The sequence below is a fragment of the Cnephaeus nilssonii genome, assembly GCF_951640355.1.
Source record: "Cnephaeus nilssonii genome assembly, chromosome: 21".
Taxonomy (NCBI): domain Eukaryota; kingdom Metazoa; phylum Chordata; class Mammalia; order Chiroptera; family Vespertilionidae; genus Cnephaeus; species Cnephaeus nilssonii.
The window spans coordinates 13490511-13513176 of record NC_137092.1 but is presented as its reverse complement, the minus strand read 5'-3'; the positions used below and the strand labels follow the sequence as shown (position 1 = coordinate 13513176).

General features: G+C 52.8%; 2 protein-coding genes across 5 annotated transcripts; one reads left to right on the top strand and one right to left on the bottom strand.

The window, feature by feature from the left end:
- Positions 1–888: 888 nt before the first annotated feature.
- ANXA9 (annexin A9) lies at positions 889–10731 on the top strand. 3 transcript variants are annotated; one of them, XM_079760644.1, is made up of 15 exons: positions 889–1036; positions 1342–1416; positions 1544–1648; positions 2100–2185; positions 2348–2444; positions 3482–3576; positions 3799–3912; positions 4123–4213; positions 5678–5757; positions 5944–6003; positions 6721–6805; positions 6944–7039; positions 7125–7183; positions 10160–10282; positions 10484–10731. In XM_079760644.1, exons 1-15 carry the CDS (start codon positions 898–900, stop codon positions 10544–10546), a joined length of 1368 nt encoding a protein of 455 aa, XP_079616770.1. In that variant the 5' UTR covers positions 889–897; the 3' UTR covers positions 10547–10731. The 3 variants fall into 3 exon arrangements, with proteins under 3 accessions (XP_079616770.1, XP_079616772.1, XP_079616771.1); XM_079760646.1 differs by having other exon boundaries at positions 995–1416; positions 2095–2185; XM_079760645.1 differs by lacking the exons at positions 889–1036; positions 1342–1416; positions 1544–1648 and having other exon boundaries at positions 1667–2185; positions 3465–3576.
- A 129-nt stretch (positions 10732–10860) lies between these two features.
- On the bottom strand, positions 10861–22162 carry MINDY1 (MINDY lysine 48 deubiquitinase 1). Of its 2 annotated transcripts, none has more exons than XM_079760638.1 (10): positions 21031–22162; positions 17339–18277; positions 16877–16934; positions 16426–16490; positions 15417–15575; positions 14998–15100; positions 14020–14162; positions 12811–13002; positions 12340–12489; positions 10861–12052 (listed from the first exon to the last, which is right to left on the bottom strand). In XM_079760638.1, exons 2-10 carry the CDS (start codon positions 17915–17917, stop codon positions 11972–11974), a joined length of 1530 nt encoding a protein of 509 aa, XP_079616764.1. In that variant the 5' UTR covers positions 17918–18277; positions 21031–22162; the 3' UTR covers positions 10861–11971. The 2 variants fall into 2 exon arrangements, with proteins under 2 accessions (XP_079616764.1, XP_079616765.1); XM_079760639.1 differs by having other exon boundaries at positions 17339–18272.
- Between the last annotated feature and the right edge of the window lie 504 nt (positions 22163–22666).

The window sequence follows — 22666 nt, the reverse complement described above, 5'->3', positions numbered from 1 at the left end:
TCGGTGAAGAGCTGCAGGCACCTCCTTATGTAGAAAAAACAGGGAGGTGCTTCCTGGGTTGGAACAGTGGCCGAGGAATGGAGACAGCGCTCTGGCTTCGGTGCCCAGCCCCCACTTGACCCCTCCAGGGAGGCAGGAAGGAGACTGCTCCCAGGCCCTGGGGAGCTGGCTGAGGTTCGAGTAACTGCCTGCTCTGGGGCGCCTGACGCTCCTCCCCAAGACTGTTCACCTGCTGCTCTGTGCGCAGACAGCAGCACAGAGCCCAGCTGCGGAGGTTGCATCACCGGCTGCTAACACAGGCCTGGCAGCCAAAAGGCAGCAGAAGGAATCGAGGAAACAGGGACCGGGGAGGGAGCCTCCCTTATCTGTCGGGAGGGAGCATGGTACTTCTGTCCAGAGGGAACACCCTCTGCATTTTTCTCTCTTGACTCTGCCGATCTGCTCCCACCCCAAATACCTGTGCCCTTCCTTCCCCACAGATAGAAACAGTCCTAACCGGTTTGGCTCAGAGGCTAGAGCGTCGGCCTGCGGACTGAAGGGTCCTGGGTTCGAATTCGGTCAAGGGCATGTACCTTGGTTGCGGGCACATCCCCAGTAGGGAGTGTGCAGGAGGCAGCTGATCGATGTTTCTCTCTCATCGATGTTTCTAGCTCTCTATCCTTCTCCCTTCCTCTCTGTAAAAAATCAATAAAATATATTTTAAAAAAAAGAAAGAAAGAAAGAAAGAAAGAAAGAAAGAAAGAAAGAAAGAAAGAAAGAAAGAAAGAAAGAAACAGTCCGCTGGAGTCCGCTGGCTGGCCCTGCCCGTCCCGGCTGGCTGACCCTAAAAAGGCAGTAGTCAAGGGAGTTTCTGGGCTGGGACCCCCTCTGGGGTGAAGGCTGGGGTGCCTTGCTGGTATGTGCCCCAACAGGTTTTTCTCTATCAGCCTGAAATCAGCCTGGAGCCTGTCTGACCTGCCCCCCCCTCCCCCCAGGGAGCCAGAGCCAGAGGCAGAGCCAGAGGCAGAGGCAGAGGCAGAGGCAGAGGCAGAGCCAGGTCAGAAGTCTGGGCTGTGATGGTCCCACCTGGCCCCACTGGGAAAGCTGTGCACAAAGCCTCCTGTGTTGGGGCTGAGCGACGGAGGCCTAGCGGAGTTCTCCCGCGTGGCCTGGGGCCCGGGTTCCGGGAGGAGAGATGCTCCGTCGGGAGGGAGGCGTTGGCTTGTGGGACCCAGTACGGCCTGGTCCTCTCCCACGTTTGGGAGGGGCCAGAGCCCGAGACAACAGCTGGGCTGGGCTGCTAGAGAGGTCATCTGACTGGCTGCTCCACCTGACTGTACACGCCCCCCTCTCCTCTACCAGGCCACACAGGAGCTAGTGCCCACACGGGCACACCACCAGGCTGTGACGACACCACCTCACCCCCAGCACCTCTGGGTAAGCACTGGGCCTGGGCCCCCAGGTGGGGTGGGGTGGGGCGGGGTGGAGAAGGGGCCTGTGGCTCTCTTGGGGGAGGGAGAAGTGAGTTTTCCTTTCCCACATGAGTACCTGCTCTCTTGTCCAGGCACCCATGTACCCACAAGAACACAAACACCCATCAGTTCAGACAGTGCACCTGCTGATCTAGGGACCCCCGCTGGAGACTCCAAGGGTGACAGGCAGACAGCAGGTAGGCAGCTTGGTGGGCTGGGGCCGAAGCAGGAATGCTGCTGTTAGAAGTTAGCTCCCACCCTACCTACGTGCTCACTGCCCCGGGAACGCCCGCCCAGCAGGGCCACGGAGGCCAGGGGACTTGGGCCTCAGAAGGGGGTCATCCACCTCAGGCCAAGGACTGGGAGCCGGGGGCCCAGCCCTGGAGTCAGGGAGGGTTCGTTTGGTGCCTGGCAGCATCCCTGATCAACACTTGTTTCCTGGAGGAGGGCGAGAGGTGGGGAAGGTGGGGGCTCCCCTCTCACCCTTCCACTTGGGCTCCCAAACCTGCCAAGCAGGTTAAGATTCTCTTTTTCTGCAACAAGGAACATGGGTAGGCAAGGGGAGCCCAGGTCTCAGGGCCGAGGGGTCATCAAGAGGCCGGGAGGGGCCGGAAGGTCCCCTCAGGTGGCCACTGTGTTCCAGGGCAGCCAGTTGCACCATGTCTGTGACCAGCGAGAAGATGGGGCTCTCCCTGACCCAGGAGATCCTCAGCCACCTGGGCCTTGCCAACAAGGTAGGGGCTGCCAGGACTGTAGGAACCATTTTTACTCGATCAACTCAAGGTGTGAGGGGGCTGGGAACAGGGAAACAGGCCAGGCCCCGAGGCCAGGCCAAGGGTCAGGCTGGGGGCACCGGGGAGGCCATGGCAGACCTGTGATGCCTCCTTGCTCTTAAGACTGCAGCTTGGGGGACCCTGGGCACCCTCAGGACCTTCTTGAGCTTCAGTGTGGACAAGGACGTGCAGAGGCTGCTGAGGGCCATCACGGGCCAAGGTGAGCCCCCTTCCCTCTCACTTGGGGGGTTTAGCTGTTTGAAGCCAGTCTGTAGTCCGGGGAAGGGCGAGCAGGGAGGAACTGACGAGCTCGATAAACGTTTGTGGAATGCTTTAATTCCTGAATGTCAAGTACATGGCAGGTGTGTCATCGCCATTCTCACAACACCCTGTGAGCTCAGGCGTATTATCTCCATTGTACGGATGAGGAAACGGGGCTCAGGGAGGTGAAGACACTTCCCCCAGCTCTCACAGCTCAGAATGGCAGAGCTTGAATCCTAATCCAACTCTGCTGATCCCCAAAAGCCATTTTTTTTCCCCACCACACAGGCCACCTTTGCCTAAATTTGGGTAGGATTTGCATGCCATTTCATTTGCATTTTCTTTTTAAAATATTTTTATTGATTTTTTTTTTTTTTTTTTTTAAGAGAGAGAGGAGCCAAAACCAGTTTGGCTCAGTGGATAGAGCGTCGGCCTGCGGACTGAAGGGCCCCAGGTTCGATTCCGGTCAAGGGCATGTGCCTTGGTTGTGGGCACATCCCCAGTGGGGGGGGTGCAGGAGGCGGCTGATCGATATTTCTCTCTCATCAATGTTTCTAACTCTCTATCCCTCTCCCTTCCTCTCTGTAAAAAAATCAGTAAAATATATTTTTAAAAAGAGAGAGAGAGAGAGAGAGAGGGAGATGGAGAGAGAAATAGAAACATCAATGTGAGAGAGAAACATCGATTGGCTGCCTCCTGCACACCCCCGCCCCCCTCCCAAACCACCCCCCACAGAGGATCCAGCCCACATGTGCCCTGACCAGGAATCGAACTGGCAGCCTCTTGGTTCCTGGGTCGATGCTCAGCCACTGAGCCACACTGTCCGGGCTGCATCTCCTTTTGAAACCAAATGGAAGTGGGGGTGATAGGACCCCTGCCCCCGTCCTTCCAGCCCTTGTTCTATCCTCCTCGGGAGGCTTTACGTCTGAGGAGTGAGGGACTCCCAACCCTGTAAGGACCCTGATTGGGCTCTTCCCAGCCCTTCTCTCGGTTCAGGGGTGGACCGCACCGCCATCGTGGACGTGCTGACCAATCGGAGCAGGGAGCAAAGGCAGCTCATCTCTCAGGCGTTCCAGGAGCGCACCCAACAGGTGAGACCCCCAGGGCTTCCCGGGAGCCGTGCCCTGGCCTGAGAAGTCCCTGGAAGACTTGGGGTACACCTGTAGCAGGCCGGCCCCTGCCCCCTGGTTAAATGGGGGGGGGGGGGGGGTGCTGCAGGCCTGAGATAAAAACCAGCCAAACATTCCCAAACCTCCCCGCACGCCTGGGGCCTCCCCCTCACGCCGCCCCTCTGCCACCGGGACCCCGGGCAGGACCTGCTGAAGTCCCTGCAGGCGGCGCTCTCCGGCCACCTCGAGAGGATCGTGGTGGCTCTGCTGCAGCCGGCGGCCCGTGCGGATGCTCAGGAACTGAGGACAGCCCTGAAGGTACCTGGACCGGAGGCTGGGTGGGGGTCTGGGCAGTGAGGTCACCACGGGGGGAGGGAGAAGGCTGCCTGACTGGCCGTGGCCCACTCACTCGGGGGGAGCAGGCCCTGTGACCATCCCAGCCTGGCCCTCAGGAGCAGGGTGCTGGGCATGTGCTCTGCATCCGAAGGACACGGCCCAGTCTCAGCGCGGCCTGCCCATCTCTCGCAGGACTCGGGTTCTGCTGGGGACGTGGCGGTGGAGATCCTTGCGACGCGCACGCCTCCCCAGCTGCAGGAGTGCCTGGCAGTCTACAAACACGGTAGGAGCAGGAGGGCGGGGTGCCGGGAGCTGAGGACCGTCCTCGCCTCTCCCGCACTCTGTCCGGGAGCCTGTCTGCCCCAGTTCTGTTGCCTGGGGCTCTCCCCTCCCTTCGGCCCCCACCCAGTGCTCCGTCTCCCCAGGGAGACAGCCAGATGGGATCAGGAAAGAGAGAAGCAGTGATGAGCCGTCTTAGTCTGGGGCTCCGGGGCAGGTGCCCGGGTAATGGCCACGTTGGGCACTGGGACAGTCCCAAGGGGAGCTGGGTCATCTTCACAGCCCGGTGCTCATCCTGCCGCCACGCCACACCCCAGGCCGAGTGGAGCCTGCTGCGGCCGGGGGGGAGGTGGGGCCTGCTCTCTAATCATGGTGTCACCTCTCCGGCTCCCGGCTGCCACATGCCTCACCCACTAATTGGGAACTAGCTTCTTATCCTCATCTTAGCTGCAACCCCCTTTTTTTCTTTCCCCGATTTTCCTTGGATGTCCAGTCTTGGCCTATCTCTCTCTTAAAAAAACACAACAACTATATATATATATATATATATATACACACACACATATAGATATATAGCCATAACCGGTTTGGCTTGGTTGGATAGAGCGTCGGCCTGCAGACTGAAGGGTCTCAGGTTTGATTCCGGTCAAGGGCATGTACCTTGGTTTCGGGCACATCCCCAGTGTGTGTGTGTGTGTGGAGGGGGAGGGGCGTGCAGGAGGCAGCTGATCAATGTTTCTCTCTAATCGATGTTTCTGACTCTCTATCCCTCTCCCTTCCTCTCTGTAAAAAATCAATAAAATATATTTTAAAAAATTATATATATTGATTTCAGAGAAGAAGGGAAAGGGAGAAAGAGACAGAAACACCAATGATGAGAGAGAACCATCAATCAGCTGCCTCCTGTACACCCTCTACTGGGGGCCAAGCCCGCAACCCAGGCATGTGCCCTGACCAGGAATCAAACCGTGACCTCCTCGGCTGAGCTTGGCCTATCTCTTAATCCTTCTCCGACCTCTCTCCCTTGTTGCTTCTGTTTCTCTTTCCTCTCTTTCCTGTTCTTTTCCTTTTGTAATGTCCTACCTCTCACATCACTTTCCTAACCTCCAGTGAGGGGCCAGGCCCTCGCCATCTTGCCTCATCCTATGGGTTTCCTTATCTCCTCTTCACTGCCTGGCGACCACTGGAATCACAGATGCCTCCTGCCTGCAGAAGGTTGGCACCTGCAGATGAGGCCATGCCACAGTGCGTGGTTCCACAGCACCTGGGTGCTCGCAGCTTAGGGATGCTTTCCGGGTGGCCATGATGGTGCGTCTGCCTTCCATCCTGGGGACTAGCAGCCATTGAGCTGCTGCAAGCAGGACATAGCAGGGCTGCCAGGGCACAGGGGCCAGGCATGCGACAGGTCCTAGAGGCACCCACCTGGGGGGAATCAGGAGGATTCAGAGAGCTCCTGACCCCACCCCAGATTTCCACGTGGAGGCAGAGGAGGACATCAAATCCGAGACCAGCGGCACCTTGCGGGACCTGCTCCTGGCCCTGGCCAAGGTGAGGAGGACTGACTTGCATCGAAAGAGAGTTACACCATCTGGGAGGCGGGGAACAGAGTGCAGAGCATTGTTTTGATGTAAATGGACAAGAGAGGGCTTTGTGGGGGGACTAGGTCTGGATTGTTGACCCGGAGATAAAAAGCTGCCCCTCAAAGAGTCCTCCTGAAAGAGTTTCTCCTCCTAGGGGGGCCGCGAGAGCTACTCTGAAATCATTGACTATAACTTGGCAGAACAGGATGTCCAGGTGAGCAGGGGCTAAGGGGTTGGCACAGTCATGCACCTGAGACACCTCCTCTAGCATATCTTAGAGCCAGCAGCCACCCGTGTACCCACTTGTCCTACAAGCCTGTCCTTGCCTTGTGGAAGGAGCCCTCAGTGGTGTGATGGGGGCGTGGGGTGTCAGGTGGTGTCACATCTGAAACCTTTCACTCATCTAACCTCTGATTCCTGACCTCCCAGGAAGTGAGCTCATCAACTCTCATTGGCATTTGGGCTGGGGGACCCTCCCCAGACTCTCCCTTGGGGATTATTTCATTCCTTCTGTGCCAGAATTCCCCAGAACGGGGGATGGAGCTGTGAGGGCAGGACCCCTCTTGTAGTCTTGCCCCCCCCCCCGCCCTTTTAATACATTTTTATTGATTTTAGAGAGGAAGGGAGAGGGAGAGAGAGAAACATCAATGATGAGAGAATCATTGATTGGCTGCTTCCTGCACACACCACACTGAGGATTGAGCCTGCAACCTGGGCATGTGCCCTGACCGGGAATCAAACTGTGGCCTCATGGTTCATAGGTCAACGCTCAACCACTGAGCCACCCTGGCTGCCCCCCCTTTTATATATATATATATATAATTTTTCACCCTTATCCCATTTCTACCATCATTGTGATGGATTCTGGGAACATTATAACCATGGCTCTGCAGCCCCCAACCAATGATCCTAATTTACTCCCCACTCCCAGGCATTGAAGCAGGCTGAAGGACCCAGCACAGAAGGATTATGGGTCCTTATCCTCACCCAGAGAAATCCTGAACACCTCGTCCGAGGTACACACGAGCCCCCTTGTCCCCCCCGCTTGCTCTAATGATGAGTCTTGCCTGAGGAAGGTGAGGGGAACTCATCTTCTCTGTGATCATCAGCCCCCCGCGTTTATCTTTCTAACCACCTCCTCCTCACCCCACAAGTGTTTGATCGGTACCAGCGGTGCACTGGGCATGAGTGGGAGCACACCGTCCGGAACCGTTTCCATGGAGATGCCCAGATGGCTCTGCTCAGCCTAGGTAGGGGCCTGCTCGGGCCAGGTGGGTAGAGGTAGCTCCCTGGAACTGGAGCTTCCTCTCTCCATCTCTCCCTCCTTGCTTCCAGCCGCGGTGATCAGGAACACAGCGCTGTACTTTGCCGATAAACTTCACCAAGCCCTTCAGGTAAGAGGGACCCTCCTTTTCTCCTCTGCCTTGGGGCCAAAAGCTGGGGGAGACACTTCCTGGGCAAGAGAGAGGACGTTGCACGTTGCTGCTAATGTAACAATTTCATAGTTACTTTATTTTCTTTATAAACTTACAGCAGCTCTCAGGTTTGCAAGCTGTCTTGTCAAGACTACAGGCGTGAGCTGTGGTTAGAGCTAAATTAGTTGGCCCTAAAGGGCACTCAAGCTACCATTTTGGCCTGATTAATGTCCAGGTGGCCACATATCGTTATGAATTTGTTCTGGAAGACAGTGCCTTGACCAGTTTCAGTTCTTGCCAGAATGGTGATGGGTATAACACCAGCAGGAATAATGATAAGAGCCAGCCTTTCTTAGGCGTTCACTGTGCACCAGGGCTTATGTTGAACACACTGCACTCATTTCAGTTAATCCCTGTTTTATAGATGAAAAACTGAAACAGAGAGGTTAAGTGCCTTGCCTCAAGGTCACACAGCTATTAAGTCATCTATTCTCCTTACAAAAGACAAAATGGTCCTGTAGGACATTGAACTGTCGCATGTCAACTCCTCGTCTATACCATAGGTGTTGGTCTATGCAGTCCCACCCGGGTTATTGAGCTTGTAGAAATTGAGTTTTTTACAAATTGATGGTAAGACCCTCCCTCCACCACCAAAAAGATGACAACTCACTAAAGACTTAGATGATGGTTAGCATTTTTAAGTAATAAAGTATCTTAAAATTAAGGTATATACATTGCTTTATTAGACATAATGCTATTGCACACTTAATAGACTACAACATAGTGTAAACATATTTTTACTATGAACTGGGAAACCAAAAAGTTTGTGTAACTTGCTTTATTGTGATACTCGCTTTATTATGGTAGTGTGGAACCAAACCGGCAATACCTCCAAGGTAAGCCTGAGCTATAAACCATACCGTAAGCGCACCAGGGCCACCTTTGTCCACACTGTCAGACTTTGTTCCATATTACTCACAATTAAATTGGTGACTTTGGTTTGAGTAATTTCATAAGCAGAATCTAGTCACTTTGCTCATTGAGCCAGGTCCCCCAAAGCTATAAATTAAAAAATCCTCTAAAATGTGAAGAATATAAAAAGTGACTATTTTGGCAACTGGAATAGCTTTTTGTATACTGGTTGAGAAACCATCATGCCTTGTTGACAGCTATTCCAAAGACAGTACCAACAACAAACAAAGACAGTACATATAAGCACTTGTTTTATCATCTAGAGATTTCCATTTTGACAGTAGGTCATTATTCTTCCCCAATAAAGCTTGTATTATTATAGGGAGTCAGCACTGAGACTCATTTGAAGCGTTGTGGTTATCTCATTTGCGTCATAAAAACAAATTGTATCCCAGCAGTAAATAATTGTAATGTATGCATTTGGATTACAGGACCCACACTCTTGAATATAAATGCTAGATTTATCTCAGAAGTAAGAGTCAAAAAATAATATAGGCCCATTTTTCTGAAAAAATTTTTTCAGAAAACTTCTAAAAAGTTTGCCAATCGGATGCCAAGTACATTCTCAAGTATCAAGACTAGGTTTATGTTTAATATAGGTTTGGTGTGGAGGGTAGTTGTATACCAGTGGGGATATTCAGTTAATGAGTGACCCTTGCCCAAATTCTACAACTTTGGAGTAACAAGAGCTGGAAGAAGAGATACTGGGGAGCAATTACAATCTTTATCATGATACAAAACTGATGACAGCTGAAATTAAAAATAAAGTAGCCATCAGGCCCACTGACAATCAGGTAATGAGTCCAAATGAAATATAGCATCTTCTTTTTATCTCATCATTTTCTTTTTCTTTTTTAGATATTTTATTGATTTTTTTTTACAGAGAGGAAGGGAGAGGGATAGAGAGTTAGAAACATCGATGAGAGAGAAACATCCATCAGCTGCCTCCTGCACACACCCCACTGGGGATGTGCCCGCAACCAAGGTACATGCCCTTGACCGGAATCGAGCCTGGGACCCTTCAGTCGGAAGGCTGACGCTCTATCCACTGAGCCAAACTGGTCAGGGCTCATCATTTTCTTTTGTTTCCTCATGGGAGATTTGTGGGGATGGCATGAGTGTGGGTTGCAGGCACTTCTGGGGAGGATCATGTGAGTCAAGTGACTGAGCAAACTCGGAAAAGGAGGGTCGTTGCAAATGGTGACAGCACCAGTGCACAGCCCATGACACAAACAGGACGTTTGCAAACAAAAATGTTTATTTAGCAACCTCTTGTGATAACACATTGCTTATTATAATCAATTGTCATTCATGACTTGATCACGTTTTATACCTCTACTATTTCTAAATGGGACCCTCCATTACCTTCTTTAACCAAAAAGCAGGAGGCCGGGTGCAGGTATAGGAGGAAGACAGTGATGCTGAACCCCAGGGGTCCAACCAGGAGGAACTGATGTGTAAAGATGGGGCAGGGAGATGGCCCTGGTGGGCCCGGATCAGAACCGGAAGTCCCATTGGTTCTGTTCCCGGTCAGAGCCCCAACACCTCGGCTTGGGGGTAGGGTGGCGTATCCTCCTTGGACGCTCACTAACTTGAGAGTTAAAAACTGTCTTCCTGGCTCTCATGCGGGAAGTCTTTATAGGCAGCAAGTCTTTTCTGTCTTTTGAGTGCCTGCCTTTGGAGCTGCCCATGAATGACGGAGCTCTGGGGGAGCGAGGCTCTAAGCTAGTGGCCTGGCCAGGAAAGACGTGGAAGGAAAGAACAGTACTCCAGCTTCTGCCAGAGCCGATCTTTCCTGCTGCGCCATCTTCCATGAGGATGGGCAAAGATAACTTCCCCCTAGATCATCTCTCCTCCTCTTTTCCCACGACTCTCACCTCACCTCCACTTTCTAGAATAATTTACCATGACATCTAATCCCTATTCTTTGAGAATCTTATTGCCATCCCCCACCCCCACCCATTCTGTTTCTTCTTCTACTAGGAAACTGAGCCCAATTACCAAGCCCTGATGCGCATCCTTATCTCTAGAAGTGAGACTGACCTTCTCAGCATCCGAGCTGAGTTCAGAAAGAAATTTGGGAGGTCCCTCTACTCTTCCCTCCAGGTGAGAGCTCTGCCCCTCACTTCCCCGCCGCACTCCCCGCACACAGCTGAGCACAGGCCCTGGAGAACTCCTGAGTCTTGGGTTAATTTAGTAGTAAGACTCCGGGCACCAGACAAGTTCTGGGTCAGCACGAGGCCGGGGGCAGAGTCCTGGGCCACAGTGGAAGTAGGTCTTCCTAACGCGTAATTCTCTTGTCCGCAGGATACCGTGAAAGGGGATTGCCGACCAGCCCTACTAGCCCTGTGCAGGGCTGAAGACCTTTGAGGCCCCCCTCCCCCTTCCACCCCCGTATGACATTCAAGGATCTGAGAGTCCCATGTTTGGCTGAGCCTGCAGGAGACCAGCTGAGCCTCCAAATAGGATAACCCCTCACTGAGCATTACACGTCCCAGCTTCTTGTTGAGGCTGGAACCCGGGAGTTTTCTTTTAAATCCCTTCATTTTCCTCATCTCAAAGTGGTAGCTGCACCTGGATCGCCTAGTTCTGTCTTCGGTGTGGGTTAATGGGATCTCCTTGATAGTTTCTGCCCTGCTCCTTCTTCCCATACCCTGGGCAGAATATCTCACCCACACTGGTAGTTGTTTTTTTTTAACTAATTTCATTCTTGTTTGTGTTCCCTGATTGAAGTTTGGGTGGAGCAGGACATGGGGCTGGGAGGAGGCCTTGAAGTTGAAGTGCATTTGGTTATTCAACAGGAATCCTGTTTTGGACTTGAGAGCTGCAGTTATCAACACCCCCCCCCCCTTAGGGTTTCTCTCCCCTCCGTCCCCACTCCACCCCCATTATTCTCTCTTCCCCAGGAAATTTTAGGCAAAATAATTGAGAAACAGGAACCTGAACAAGGTCAGAAATGGCCAGAGGTAGCAAAGGACCATCTGTATAACCCTGGGAGGCAAACCGAGGATCAAGCTGCCTCTTGCCTGCCTGGGAAGTCTCTCGGGTTAGCAGGGAACATAGTCCCCAAATTCATCGGTCCAAAGGGGGACTTGGAAACCCACCTCCAAATTAGAGGACTATTTCCCAGGAAGGCCTATCAAAAACAGAGGAACACAAACCACAAAGGGAAACGCAGGCTCTGGTTCCCCCTGCTGGCTCATTTAGATATGACAGGCAACCCCCTCACACCTCTACCTTCCCTCCCCACTTTGCATTCCTCAATTGGGTCAAATAACTTAACCACTTGACCCCCCCTTGCTACAGGGTAAGGCAAACAACAGATCTCAGGAGACAATGTTTATTTCCAAACCCCTAGGAGGGCATTACAAATAATGAAGATAGAAACCCAAATCAAATCCGGAAACAGAGGGAGACGGACCTGCGGGATAGCCCGAAGGACCCCGCCCGTCATGGGGGGTTGGTAGGGGAGATGCAGTCTAGGCAGGGACCTCACCCTGGAGCCTGAGTCTGTATATTAGTGTGATACTCTGGGAAAGGGGAGTTGGGGATCAGAAAGCCTCACCCCAGCAGTCCCACTGTAGTTGCCCAGGGTGACTGGGAGGAAGAGAAGGCCGGCAGCGAGTGAGCAAGGATGTCACTGAGTCTGACCTTGACATTTCCTTCCTGCTCGGACCCCCAACAGTCCATAAATAAGTTACCCTGCATATCTCAGGGGTTGACCTGGGAGAGCAAGCAAAATAGTCACGGCCTCGGAAAGAGGAGGCCGGGCAGCCTGGCACCGGGCACCGAGCGCTACAGGAGGACACAGTCGGACTCTGGCTTGGGCCTCCGCCGCCGCTCTCCCGCCGGGCGTCCAGAGGGGGCTCCTCTCCCCTGTATGGGATTTAACAAGGGGTCACCCATCAGCCTGGGAAGAGCACACGGCCAGAGATTCTAGATGGAAGCGGGTCAGCATGGGGAGGGGCCGTGGGGAGAGGAAGAGAGGAAGGGACCCGGGGGGAGAGGGCCAGACAGGAGAAGGGCCCCCCAGGGAAACCTTGAAGAGACAATTGCAGGAATAACCATAGCCAGTATCTGGGCAGGAGAAGCAGGGGTGGGACACTGGGGAGGGGGGAGCTTGGAGGAACAGCGAGCGCCAAGGACAGGGGACCGCGGCTCACCTGAGGCGACGGGGCCCGCGCTGGCACCGGCTGGACCCCTTGCTGCTGCTGGTACTCCTCCTGCTGCAGCTGCTGGGCCAGCTCCAAGTCGCTGAGACCCAGCGTGCCTTGTGGCTGCTGCTGCTGCAGGGACAAGGCGATCAGGTAGTCCTGGAGAGATGGGGAGAGAACAGGGTGAGGTGGGCTGCGGCCTGGGAGATATTCGGGCTAGCTATAGGTTCCCAAACCAGTTTTTCCTCCCCTTCCCATTTCTCCTAGTTCCTCCTCCTCCAGAGCAAACCACACAGCCAAGTATAGTCTCTGTGGGGCCAGAGAATACCCACCAAGCGTGGCGATGGCCCCCGGGGAGCAGGAAAGGGACAGAGGTGTCATGTTATCATCGCCAGATGATGCGAGGCAGGCAGCTCACAGACGGCAAAGGGGTCTCTGAAGCGCACGTGCTCGGCGCCCTTCCCCCCAAGTGCCACACACCTGGTCTACCTGCCGCTGCTTTTCTGGGGAGCCACTCCCACCTTCGGCGCCAGGCCCCTTGCCCAGGGAATGACTCAGGTGAAAGTCAGCGTCACAGAAGCAGCTGTCTCCGTCCACGTTGTGCAGGCTCTCCCACACCACCTGCTCCTCCTGGAGAAAGCCCTGGTCGGTGACCAGTAGGTACAAGTGGCTCTGCAGGGAAGAGGACAGAGCGCATCAGTGGGACAGGGGATCTAGAGGCAGTTGACTGCCCCACGTCATCTGAGATGCCCGGAGGCCATTTGAACCAATGGGTGTGCCAGCTGGAACACGTCAGTGTGAGCTGCGGGTCTCTTGTGAGTCTGAGTGGCTGAGGGGAGAGGGAAGGGACGTTCGAGTGGACGGTCAGCTGGGTGAGAGCATGGCCGTCCCTGTGGTGAAGCATGGAGTCCTCAGAGCTGGGATCCTGCTTCCTCCCCTGCTTCCCATCCAGTGGTCGGCAAACTCATGAGTCAACAGAGCCAACTAGCAACAGTACAACGATTGAAATTTTTTTTGAGAGCCACATTTTTTAAACTTAAACTTCTTCTAACGCCACTTCTTCAAAATAGACTCGCCCAGGCCGTGGTATTTTGTGGAAGAGCCACACTCAAGGGGCCAAAGAGCCGCATGTGGCTCGCGAGCCGCGGTTTGCCGACCACGGCCCGAGTCTCGCCTGATGGCCGTGTGGGGAAACCCTATGAGAACCAAGGACCTCTCCCTCTTCTCCTCAATTCCTAAGAGAGCCAAAACAATTTCTAACTTGGGAAGACTTTGGTACTGTTGAAAAACTCCCTTCCGGTCCCTTCCAATGGGACAGGATTACACTTCCCTGTCCCACTGATGGCAGGCTCGCTCCTATGGCGTGCTCTGGCCGATGAGATGTTAGCAGAAATGACACGTGTCACTCCCAGGCGGAAGCACGACAAGCCAGTGTGTGGGGTCCCTCCTACATTCCAGGTGAGGACTGTTTTGTCAGCCCGAGACCCAGAGTGCGGAGGAGGCCAGCAGTCTGCAGCGGCATGCAGCATTGTGAGCAATAAACCTTGGTGGCAGGAATCCACGGGGACTTCAGGGGTCATTTGTTATCAGAGCTTAATCTACCCTGTCCTGACTGAAACACACCCAGAAGAAACAGGCATGAGGAAACAAACAGCACGCCAGCCCTCCCCCACCCGCAGGCCTCATCACCTTGTGCTTAGTCAGAGTGCTGAAGTGGTTGTTTCGGAAAAAGACGCTAAGTTCACCCTCCTTGGCAGCCGCGGTTAGCTCGCACAGGCCGTGGTAGGTCAGCTGGGCCGCGGTGGTCTCCAGGAACTGCTCTGCGATCAGGCCTGCCAAAGGGCACAAGAAGCAGGGGGGCGGGGGTGGGGGGTCCTTGGCTTAAATCCCAAGTCCACAGAAGGAGGGCCACCCAGAGAGTCCCTGTCGAAAGGCCTGGTGGTGGTCCCACTTTCTGAAATCTCTTCCCTGAAGCCTGGCTGCAGTCACTCATTCATTCAACAAACAGTTGCTGAGCAGCTACCTCGCGCCCGCCAGGCACTGCACTAGCGCAGTGGTCGGCAAACTCATTAATCAACAGAGCCAAATATCAACAGTACAACGATTGAAACTTCTTTTGAGCCCTAACCGGTTTGGCTCAGTGGACAGAGCGTCGGCCTGCGGACTCAAGGGTCCCAGGTTCAATTCCGGTCAAGGGCATGTACCTTGGTTGTGGGCACATCCCCTACTGGGGATGTGCAGGAGGCAGCTGATTGATGTTTCTCTCTCATCGATGTTTCTAACTCTCTATCCCTCTCCCTTCTTCTCTGTAAAAAATCAATGAAATATATTTTAAATAAATAAATAAAAGAAATTTCTTTTGAGAGCCGAAAACCGACTTCTGCGCATGGGCCACGAAGTTTCAATCGCGCTGTACGTGCGCGCCCGCACGTGGTATTTTGTGGAAGAGCCACACTCAAGGGGCCAAAGAGCTGCATGTGGCTCGCCAGCCGCAGTTTGCCGACCACTGCACTAGGGGGACTAATGTGTTCCCCAAACTCCCTTTCTAGTGGGATGTGGTGGTGTTGGGGGAGATAGACAATGAACAATAATAAATCAGAGGAAATAAATCAGGGTACGCCATCGTACCCTCCACGTAAGACCCACAGAAGAGAAGGGGGGGCTCACCTTCTGTCACCAGGTTGGTGTCGCTGGAATGCTTGCAGGTGATGATCTTCTCTACCAGCTGATTGTAGCTCAGTTTCCCAACTGCACGCACCGCCTCAGGACTCTGCATGGGCCGTGGGGTGGGGTAATAATAGAAAAAAAAATTGAGATCTTTTTAGGAAGGAAATGAACTGCAACCCTAGGACCAAAGGTTCCTGAAACCTTTGCTGTCTCAATAACTGCCTATGATTTGCTTGTATTTGAATGTTACCAAAAAATGTTTCAAGTTCAAGGAATTCTCCAGTGGGTCCTGCCTCTAACCCGGATTCCCTCCAAAGCCAATCTAATCCCTACATCCCTAACCCTTACCTCTCTAATCCCCAGCCCACAAAATGGTGCTTCTCTGGATAAGAGTCTCATTTGGGCCCTCTCACCCTCACCTGAGGATCAACCAGCCAGCCGTGGTACAGAGGGATCCCTAGGAGGTCGAAGATACTGCACTCAGGTGTATACTCAAAATCTGAGACCCCTGTGAATCGCACATTGACATCCAGACCAGTGGCCAGTTTAGGCAGCACGGTCATTGCGTCGTCCACATTCTGGGGGTAGAAAAAAAAATCGATGGATATATTAAATAATTAACACATTGCATCATATCTTTATTGATTTTTAAAAATATTTTTAATTGATTTCAGAGAGGAAGGGAGAGAGAGAGAGAGACATCAATGATGAGAGAGAATCATTGATAGGCTGCCTCCTGCATGCCCCCCACTGGGGGGATCAAGCCCGCAACCTGGGCATATGCCCCGACCAGGAATCGAAGCATGACCTCCTGGTTCATAAGTCCACACTCAATCAATGAGCCACACTGGTTGGGCAATTTTTTTTTTTTAGAGAGAGAGAAGGAAGAGGGAGAGAGAAAAACATAAATGTAAGAGCAAAACATGGATTGGCTACCTCCTGCATGCCCCCACCCCGACCTGCCACTGAAAACCCAGGCACATGCCCCAACCTGGAATTGAACCGGCAACCTTTCAGTGCCCAACCCACTGAGCCACACCTGCCAGGGCAGCACACCGTATGTCTTAAACTTACGTAACTCAATGAAGCTGGGCGGGGGGGGGGGGGCGGGGGGAGGGAGAACATGACTGTCTAGCCTCCCCTCCCCTCCATTTCAGTCCCACCCCCAGAAATAAAATATTTAATCTTGTTGCTTTTCTTCCCAGGTTCTCCCACAAGCCATTCCGTTCCTCCCTTGCCTCAACCCTTCTTTATCTCATGCAGATAAACTTATTTTCTAGGACAGAGATTTACCCTCCTCTTCCTCCTGCAGAAAAAAAAATCACAGTTCAAGGAACCCTCTGGAGAAGCAGCAGGAAGGCTTCTCTTCGTAGCCTGGGTGTCCCCTTACCAGGCTGCAAACCTTTGTCCGCAGACCTTTCTGCTCACCTGCTGAAAATTAAGCTGAAGTCCCTCTGACTTCTCCTGGGGCTTGATGGACAGGAGGCAGTCTCCTACAAGACAGGATTCCTCATCAGTCTACCCCACCAATGGCCCTCAACGCAGCTTCCTCTTCTCCTGAGAATGGGTGGGGGTAATGTCACCGAACCACTGATTTCCAGAGCTGGAAAGGGCCTTGGATTCGAATCCTGACCTTTCATGTCCCAGAGGAAGAAATCAGCTCACAACAGGTGAAGGGCCTGCCCAAGGTCACACGGAAAAGCTACGGTTCGAACTGGGGTTACAACCCAGGTCTCCTGACACCTTGACACCCAGACACCTTCACCCTCCCTGACCCATCAGAACCCCGAATGGGAAGCCCCTCAATATTCTGGATTTCTGGCTGAGTGGATAGTGCTTGTAATTCTGTGAGATTCCTCTTCAAGGCCCAGTCACTCACCAAGATGGGCCATGAGCTCATCGGATGTGATCACTTCCTTCTGAGGGGGCAGCTTCACCTGGAGGCAGAGAGTGATCAGGGGGTCAGCACGTGCTGCTTCCCTTCACAGGGCACCTCGGGAGAAACCCACAGGGGGGCGGGGGCAGGGCAGGGGCTGTCCAGCGCTAGGGTGTGGTGGAAAACAAGAAGGCTTACAACGCAAGCAAGGGAGTGAATGTGAAATACTGCAAGGCATTCCCATCTGCTAGAGAGTAGAAGATACAGGAGGAGGACAGAGAACTGCTTTTTTGTTTGTTTTTATGAACATCTTCTTTCATTTGTTCAAGCTGGAGAAACAGGAAGAGTAATTTGAAACGTTTTGACTGGCTTGGGAAAATCAGGATGATCAAGGAAGTGGTTCAGGGGAGAGACCCTCTTCAGCGTTTTCTGAGGCCTCGCCCCCCCCACCCCAAACTCTCTTACCTTCCACTGAAGAAAGAGGATGTTCATGATGGCGAGGAGCGGGCAGGGGCCGTTAGTGCTCTGGGTGATGATGGGTGTCCGTTCTCCCTTCCAGGGGATCCACTTTACACAGTAGAAATCGAGCTCCAGCTGTTGGGCCCTGGGGGACTGGGGAAGCTCCTGGGGCCCGGAGCACGCACCCACTGTCTCTACCTCAGGCTGTGTCCTGTGGTCTGGCCCTGGCTGGTTTGAGCTAGTGTCAGGTGGAGGGGACTCAAGATTATCCTGGCCCTGAACTGGCAGTGACCCGTGATCTGCTGGCTCCTGTCTTCCAGCCACCCCATCAGCATCCCTGGCCACTCCAGTAGAATCTCCGGCTGCCCCATCAGCATCCCTGGCTGCTCCAGTAGAATCTCCGGCTGCCCCATCAGCATCCCTGGCAGCCCCAGTAGCATCTCCGGTCGCAACACTAGCATTTCCGGCATCCTTGTCCTCGGGGTGCTCATCTGGAACTGATAGGACCTCGTGGTTTTCAGGACTGACTGCTTCTGCAGTCTTGGCCTTGTCGGAGACCGGACGCTCAGGTTGATGGTGTTCCATGGTCAGAAGAGGTCAACTGAGGGGCACCAAAGGACTTTCCAGTCCTCAGGAAGTTGCCTAATCTAGGCTTGATGTGCAAAAGAGAGACGGATCTAATAAGAAGGAAATCATTGGGCTGGAAAGCAAATAGGCCCAGGAAAGTCTCAGGAGAGGAATGTGGCGTGGAAGGCTGGACAGAGTCTGCAGTCACTCCCGGCTGCGGGAGCAGCGTCTTCGTCGGCGGCGTGGGTAAACAGGAGAGCGGCCGCAGGCTGAGCTCTTCCACCTCTAACCTGCTGTGACCGGAGTGTGCAGGGCTTTCCGGTCTGGGAGAGACGAATCCAGTGAGATGACTGAAGGCATTCGGTGGAATCAGCTTCCCTGGAACAGAAAAGGACAAGGAATGCAGAAAAGACAGAGAAAAGGAGAAAGACAGAAGGGAAAGAGATGGAGAAAGAAATGTTAAAACTACACTAATGGTGCCTGGCCAGTGTGATCGACGGTTAGAGCATCAGCCCTCGCACCAAAGGGTTGCAGGTTCGATCCCCAGCCCCAGTCGGTTGGTTGGTTGTGTGCGGGAGATAACCAATAGATCTGTTGCTTTCACATAGTTCTCTCTCTCTCTCTCTCTCTCTCTCTCTCTCTCTCTCTCTCTCTCTCTCTCTCTCTCCTCCTCCTCCTTTCCTCCCTCCCTCTCTTTCCCTCCCTTGCTCCACCCCTCCCTCCCTCTCCCTGCCTTCCTTTCTCCCTTTCCTTCCCTCCCTCCCTCCCTTCCTCCCTCTCTAAAAATCAATGGAAAAAATATCCTTGGGTGAGGATTAACAACAACAAACTAGACTAATGGTTATTAACACAGTGATCTTTAGCTCATCCTTGGTAGCTCCCACGCTAGCCAGGACCAAGGTAATTCCCCTGCCCTACACCAAACCCCACCCTTGGCTGTTCATGGATCATCCTGAGCACACACAATTAAAAGGGTCCGAAGGTGTCCTTAGGACTGCCTTCTCTCTGCCTCATCCCAGGGGCGGCCACATGAACAGCCACGTCGTGCTTGGGATGGAGAGTAGAGATGCAGAGTCAGGATCATGCCCCTAAAGACGAAACGTGGCTGAGAAAGAAGTCCTCCTCCTCCGAGGACTCCACTGAACTTTACACAATCTCAAACCAGAACAAAAAGGTCTTGGGAGGGGCTTCCTGTGGCCAGAGAGGGGAAATGTAGGCCGTAGGGACCTGAACAGAGGCTGTGCTGATAAATAACTTTAGGTTAGGAGCACAAACCTCCTCCCCACCCCCCATTCCTCCAGGAAGCTTCTCTGGAGGTGAGATGCCAACTTCTCCCCAGCTCCTCTTTGCTCCCCAAACTGTCTTAACCCAGAGATACTCTCTTGCTACCATTTATACGGAATATAAAAATGATTATCGATTTACATAAAAAATACTCCCTCTACATTCATTCATGTGTGCATATGTTCTGTCTATTCCCATCTAGGTCATTTTAGATGTGAGCACTGGACCTGTTTTACCTGCTCTCTATCAGCACTAAGCATCAAGTTCAGCAGGAATAGACATTTAATGAATGCTGTGGATCATAAGCAATAAAAAGCCACAAACTTTGCCTTCTGGGAAACATGCTCCCCTCACCCCTGACTCAGGGTAAAAAAAAGGTGAGAAATGAAACTTGTCCTGACCGGGTAGCTCAGTTGGTTAGAGCATGCTCCCAATATGTTACAGGGCTCGAGCCCCAGTCAGGGCACATACAAGAATCAACCAATGAATGCATAATTAAGTGGAACAACAAATTGATGTTTATCTATCTATCTCCCCGTCTCTTACTCTCCCTTCTCCCTTCCTCTTGCTCCCTAAACTCAATAAATATATATTATTTTTTTTTAAAGAAAGAAATTAAACTTGTCAGAAATCTTCTCTTTGGCTTCTTCCTAATTTGAGACTATGCTTCCTTCTTGCAATCCTGCAGGAATTCATGGCAAGGGTAAGTAAAGCCTGGGAGATGAAGATGAGGAGCATCAAAGTTAAGGAAATAAGCCTAGTCACCCAAATTGATCATCCTCCTGACTCAAACATAATTTATGCGAGCTGTATCTCATCTGCGTGTTGTTCATTTAGAATCAGAGTAGCAAAAAAGAAAAAAAAAAAATGCCTACAGGCCTGACACTTTGTTTTTCTCTCTCTCCTTCTTTCCTCCCTTCCCAGATGACACTTGGGATGAGCCTGGCAAGCAGGCACCAAAGCCTGGGGAAGTTAAAACAGCTTGCAGGAAAGCAGGGCTCCTTCATCTTTTCTGTCCAGTGCCAGATCAATAATCAAGTGGGGGTTGGGCAGCTAGTTGGCTAAGGGGATGAGCCCAAACAAACCAGGAGCTGGACACGGGAGGGAGCTGGGTCCCAGGAAAACTGGGCAAAGCGAAGTGGGCTAAGCCTTAAGAGGCGGGGCAGGAAACGGAGTGGAGCATTTCCACTCTGTACGGTGCACCCCTGGTGGGGTGGGCATGGAGGATTTCAGAGCAGGGAAGGATGGGGGCGCGGGGGGGGGGGGGCGGGTACCCAAACCAATCAGGATTCCATTCTTTTCCTCTTTTCTCCATTCAAGCCCTACATGTTCTCTCCAGCAGGAATTACCTTCTGGCTGTGGGTGAGGGAGTTAAAATAGCCCTGGCCCCTCCCTAGCAGTGGCAGTCAGTAGCCAAAAGTTGGAAGCAGCCTATAAAATGGGGAGGGAGCTTCAGTAAGACGCTCACCCTCCTACCCCATCCCAGGAACTCCCCTCTCCCTGCGTGTCCCTTACTGTCCCACTCCGGTATCCTTCTCAGTCTGACCCAAATCTTCAAGCAACGAAGGGTTTAAAATTTCCCCTCTGAATAAGTCAACCACCACCAAGGTGCTTGCTCGCAATGGAGCGGGGCGGGGGGGGGGGGGGGGGGGACGGGAGAAGGTTTCATTAAAAGAAAAAGAAAAAAATAAGGACCCAAGCAGCATCCCTTTGACATGTTCTCCCTGCCTTCCTCCTCTCCCAATCCAGACCTGGAGAGACCAGAGGGGGAAGGTCAGTCAGTGTCCCCTCCCCGGAGCTGGGAGTAGAAGAGGAGGCGAAGGGTGTGGATAAAACAAAGTTTTTACCTTAAAGAAGGCTGTTCCAGGACGGAGAAGGAGGGTTCAGCTCCGACAGTCCGATGGGGGCGCCGCCACAGTCCCAGCTGCCTTCCAGCTGTCAACGCCAGAGCTTACACAGGTTTATGAGCCAGCGGCGGTCCTGCTGGGTCCTGGCCACTTCCGGACCCACGCCCAGGATCCAGGGCACGGGAGGGGGGGTGAGAGCAGGTAGGGGTGCAGCCCAGGTGCTCCCCCGTGGCTCCAAGCGTGTCTTCAGGATTCCCGAGTTGCCGAGTCCCGAGGTGCGATTCAGGCCCTGACTCCAAGCTGGTTTTCAAAGGGAAGTTTGAGGTTTTTCTTTTTTCGTCTTTCTTTTCTTCCCATCGGGACAAAGAAAAATTAGTCAAGGACAGGCTCCTTGGAGGAGGAGGGGCCTGCCCAGCACCGGCGGATTTCCATCAGGGCTTTCTGACCTGGTCAGCAGCTTGGCGATCAGCAGCGAGGGAGAGAGAAACAGGGAGAGAAAAACAACAGAGCCTTTCTCTTCCCTCCGCCTGCCTCGGGAAGGGACGGAGCGCTTGTGCCTCTCTGGTGAGAAGAGGGAAGAGCAAGTGGGGAGGAGCAGGGCTGGACAGCAGCAGCGCGTTGGGTTTGGGCTTTCTCCCCCGGTAAAGCAGTCCTTTGCTCTGGATCCACGGAAGCAGGGCCAAAGAGCAAGATATTTGCATGTTCCGTCATTTAAATTTTTTAAAAATGCTGCTCCTTTCCAAGTCCTCCCTCTATCGCCTTTTCAGTCTAGAAATGAAAGTGGCTGGGCTATGGCCCTGGTAGTGCCGAAGACGGCGGGTGTGGAAGAACGCCCAGGCTCTGGGAAGAAGAGTGCAGCAGGGAGAGAACTAGCTGAGCAAGCAGGCGATCCAGTATCCCTGGGCTCTGTTCCTGGTTCCCACCACAGGCCTCCACTCACACCGGTCACCTCCTCTCCGTTCCGAGCTTGGGGAGCAGGAAAAGCTGGTGTCAGTCTGGTGGCAGGAGATAAAGGGATGGATTAAGCAAGGAGGGAACATCTGATGATGAGACTACATTTATGTGCAGCACTCTGCACTACTGTGGGGCTGGAAGGTGGCAGTTAAAGGAGGTTGGGACCGAACTCTACATTCTGAAGGGTCCTCCAGACTCTACTTACAGGGTTGCCATATAGGATGAAACTTCAAGCAACTCTGAAGGCTGAAAGGGCAGTTGAAACAATTAGGGAGGCAGGGAGCAAAGAACACGGGTTACAACAGTTCAGGGAAAGAACGAGGAGACATTCCAGAGACGATTAAAAACAGGCCCCAGAGTTGTAAAGAAAGAAGCAGCAGGAGTTGGCAAGAACTTATAGGTATTAAGAAGAGGGTCCAACGATTATTCTAATGTTTTTATAAAATGGACAATCACCAAGTTGGTGACAATGGGTCAGTTTGCTAAAGGGAGAGAATTCGAGAAAGGAAAAGGAAGAAGAGCTGTTTTGCCACATGTAATTCAAGATGTCAACCAGAGGCTCGGTGTAATAGATGGAAAGATATACCATTCTTAGTTGGACTCGAAAGGGAAAGTTCAGATGTCACAAAGATAGGTTACCGTGACACATGTACGTTGTGTGTCAAATGAGTGATCTCAGAAA

Bases quoted from the DNA above. Each gene is read 5' to 3' on its own strand.
- ANXA9 (XM_079760644.1), top strand. From the start codon at position 898: ATGTGCCCCAACAGGTTTTTCTCTATCAGCCTGAAATCAGCCTGGAGC. The intron at 2,445-3,481 runs GTGAGCCCCCTT...CTCTCGGTTCAG, and splicing joins GAGGGCCATCACGGGCCAAG to GGGTGGACCGCACCGCCATC. The intron at 4,214-5,677 runs GTAGGAGCAGGA...ACCCCACCCCAG, and splicing joins CCTGGCAGTCTACAAACACG to ATTTCCACGTGGAGGCAGAG.
- MINDY1 (XM_079760638.1), bottom strand. From the start codon at position 17,917: ATGGAACACCATCAACCTGAGCGTCCGGTCTCCGACAAGGCCAAGACT. The intron at 16,935-17,338 runs GTAAGAGAGTTT...CTCTGCCTCCAG, and splicing joins TCCTCTTTCTTCAGTGGAAG to GTGAAGCTGCCCCCTCAGAA. The intron at 15,101-15,416 runs GTGAGGGTGAGA...CGGCCCATGCAG, and splicing joins GCTGGCTGGTTGATCCTCAG to AGTCCTGAGGCGGTGCGTGC.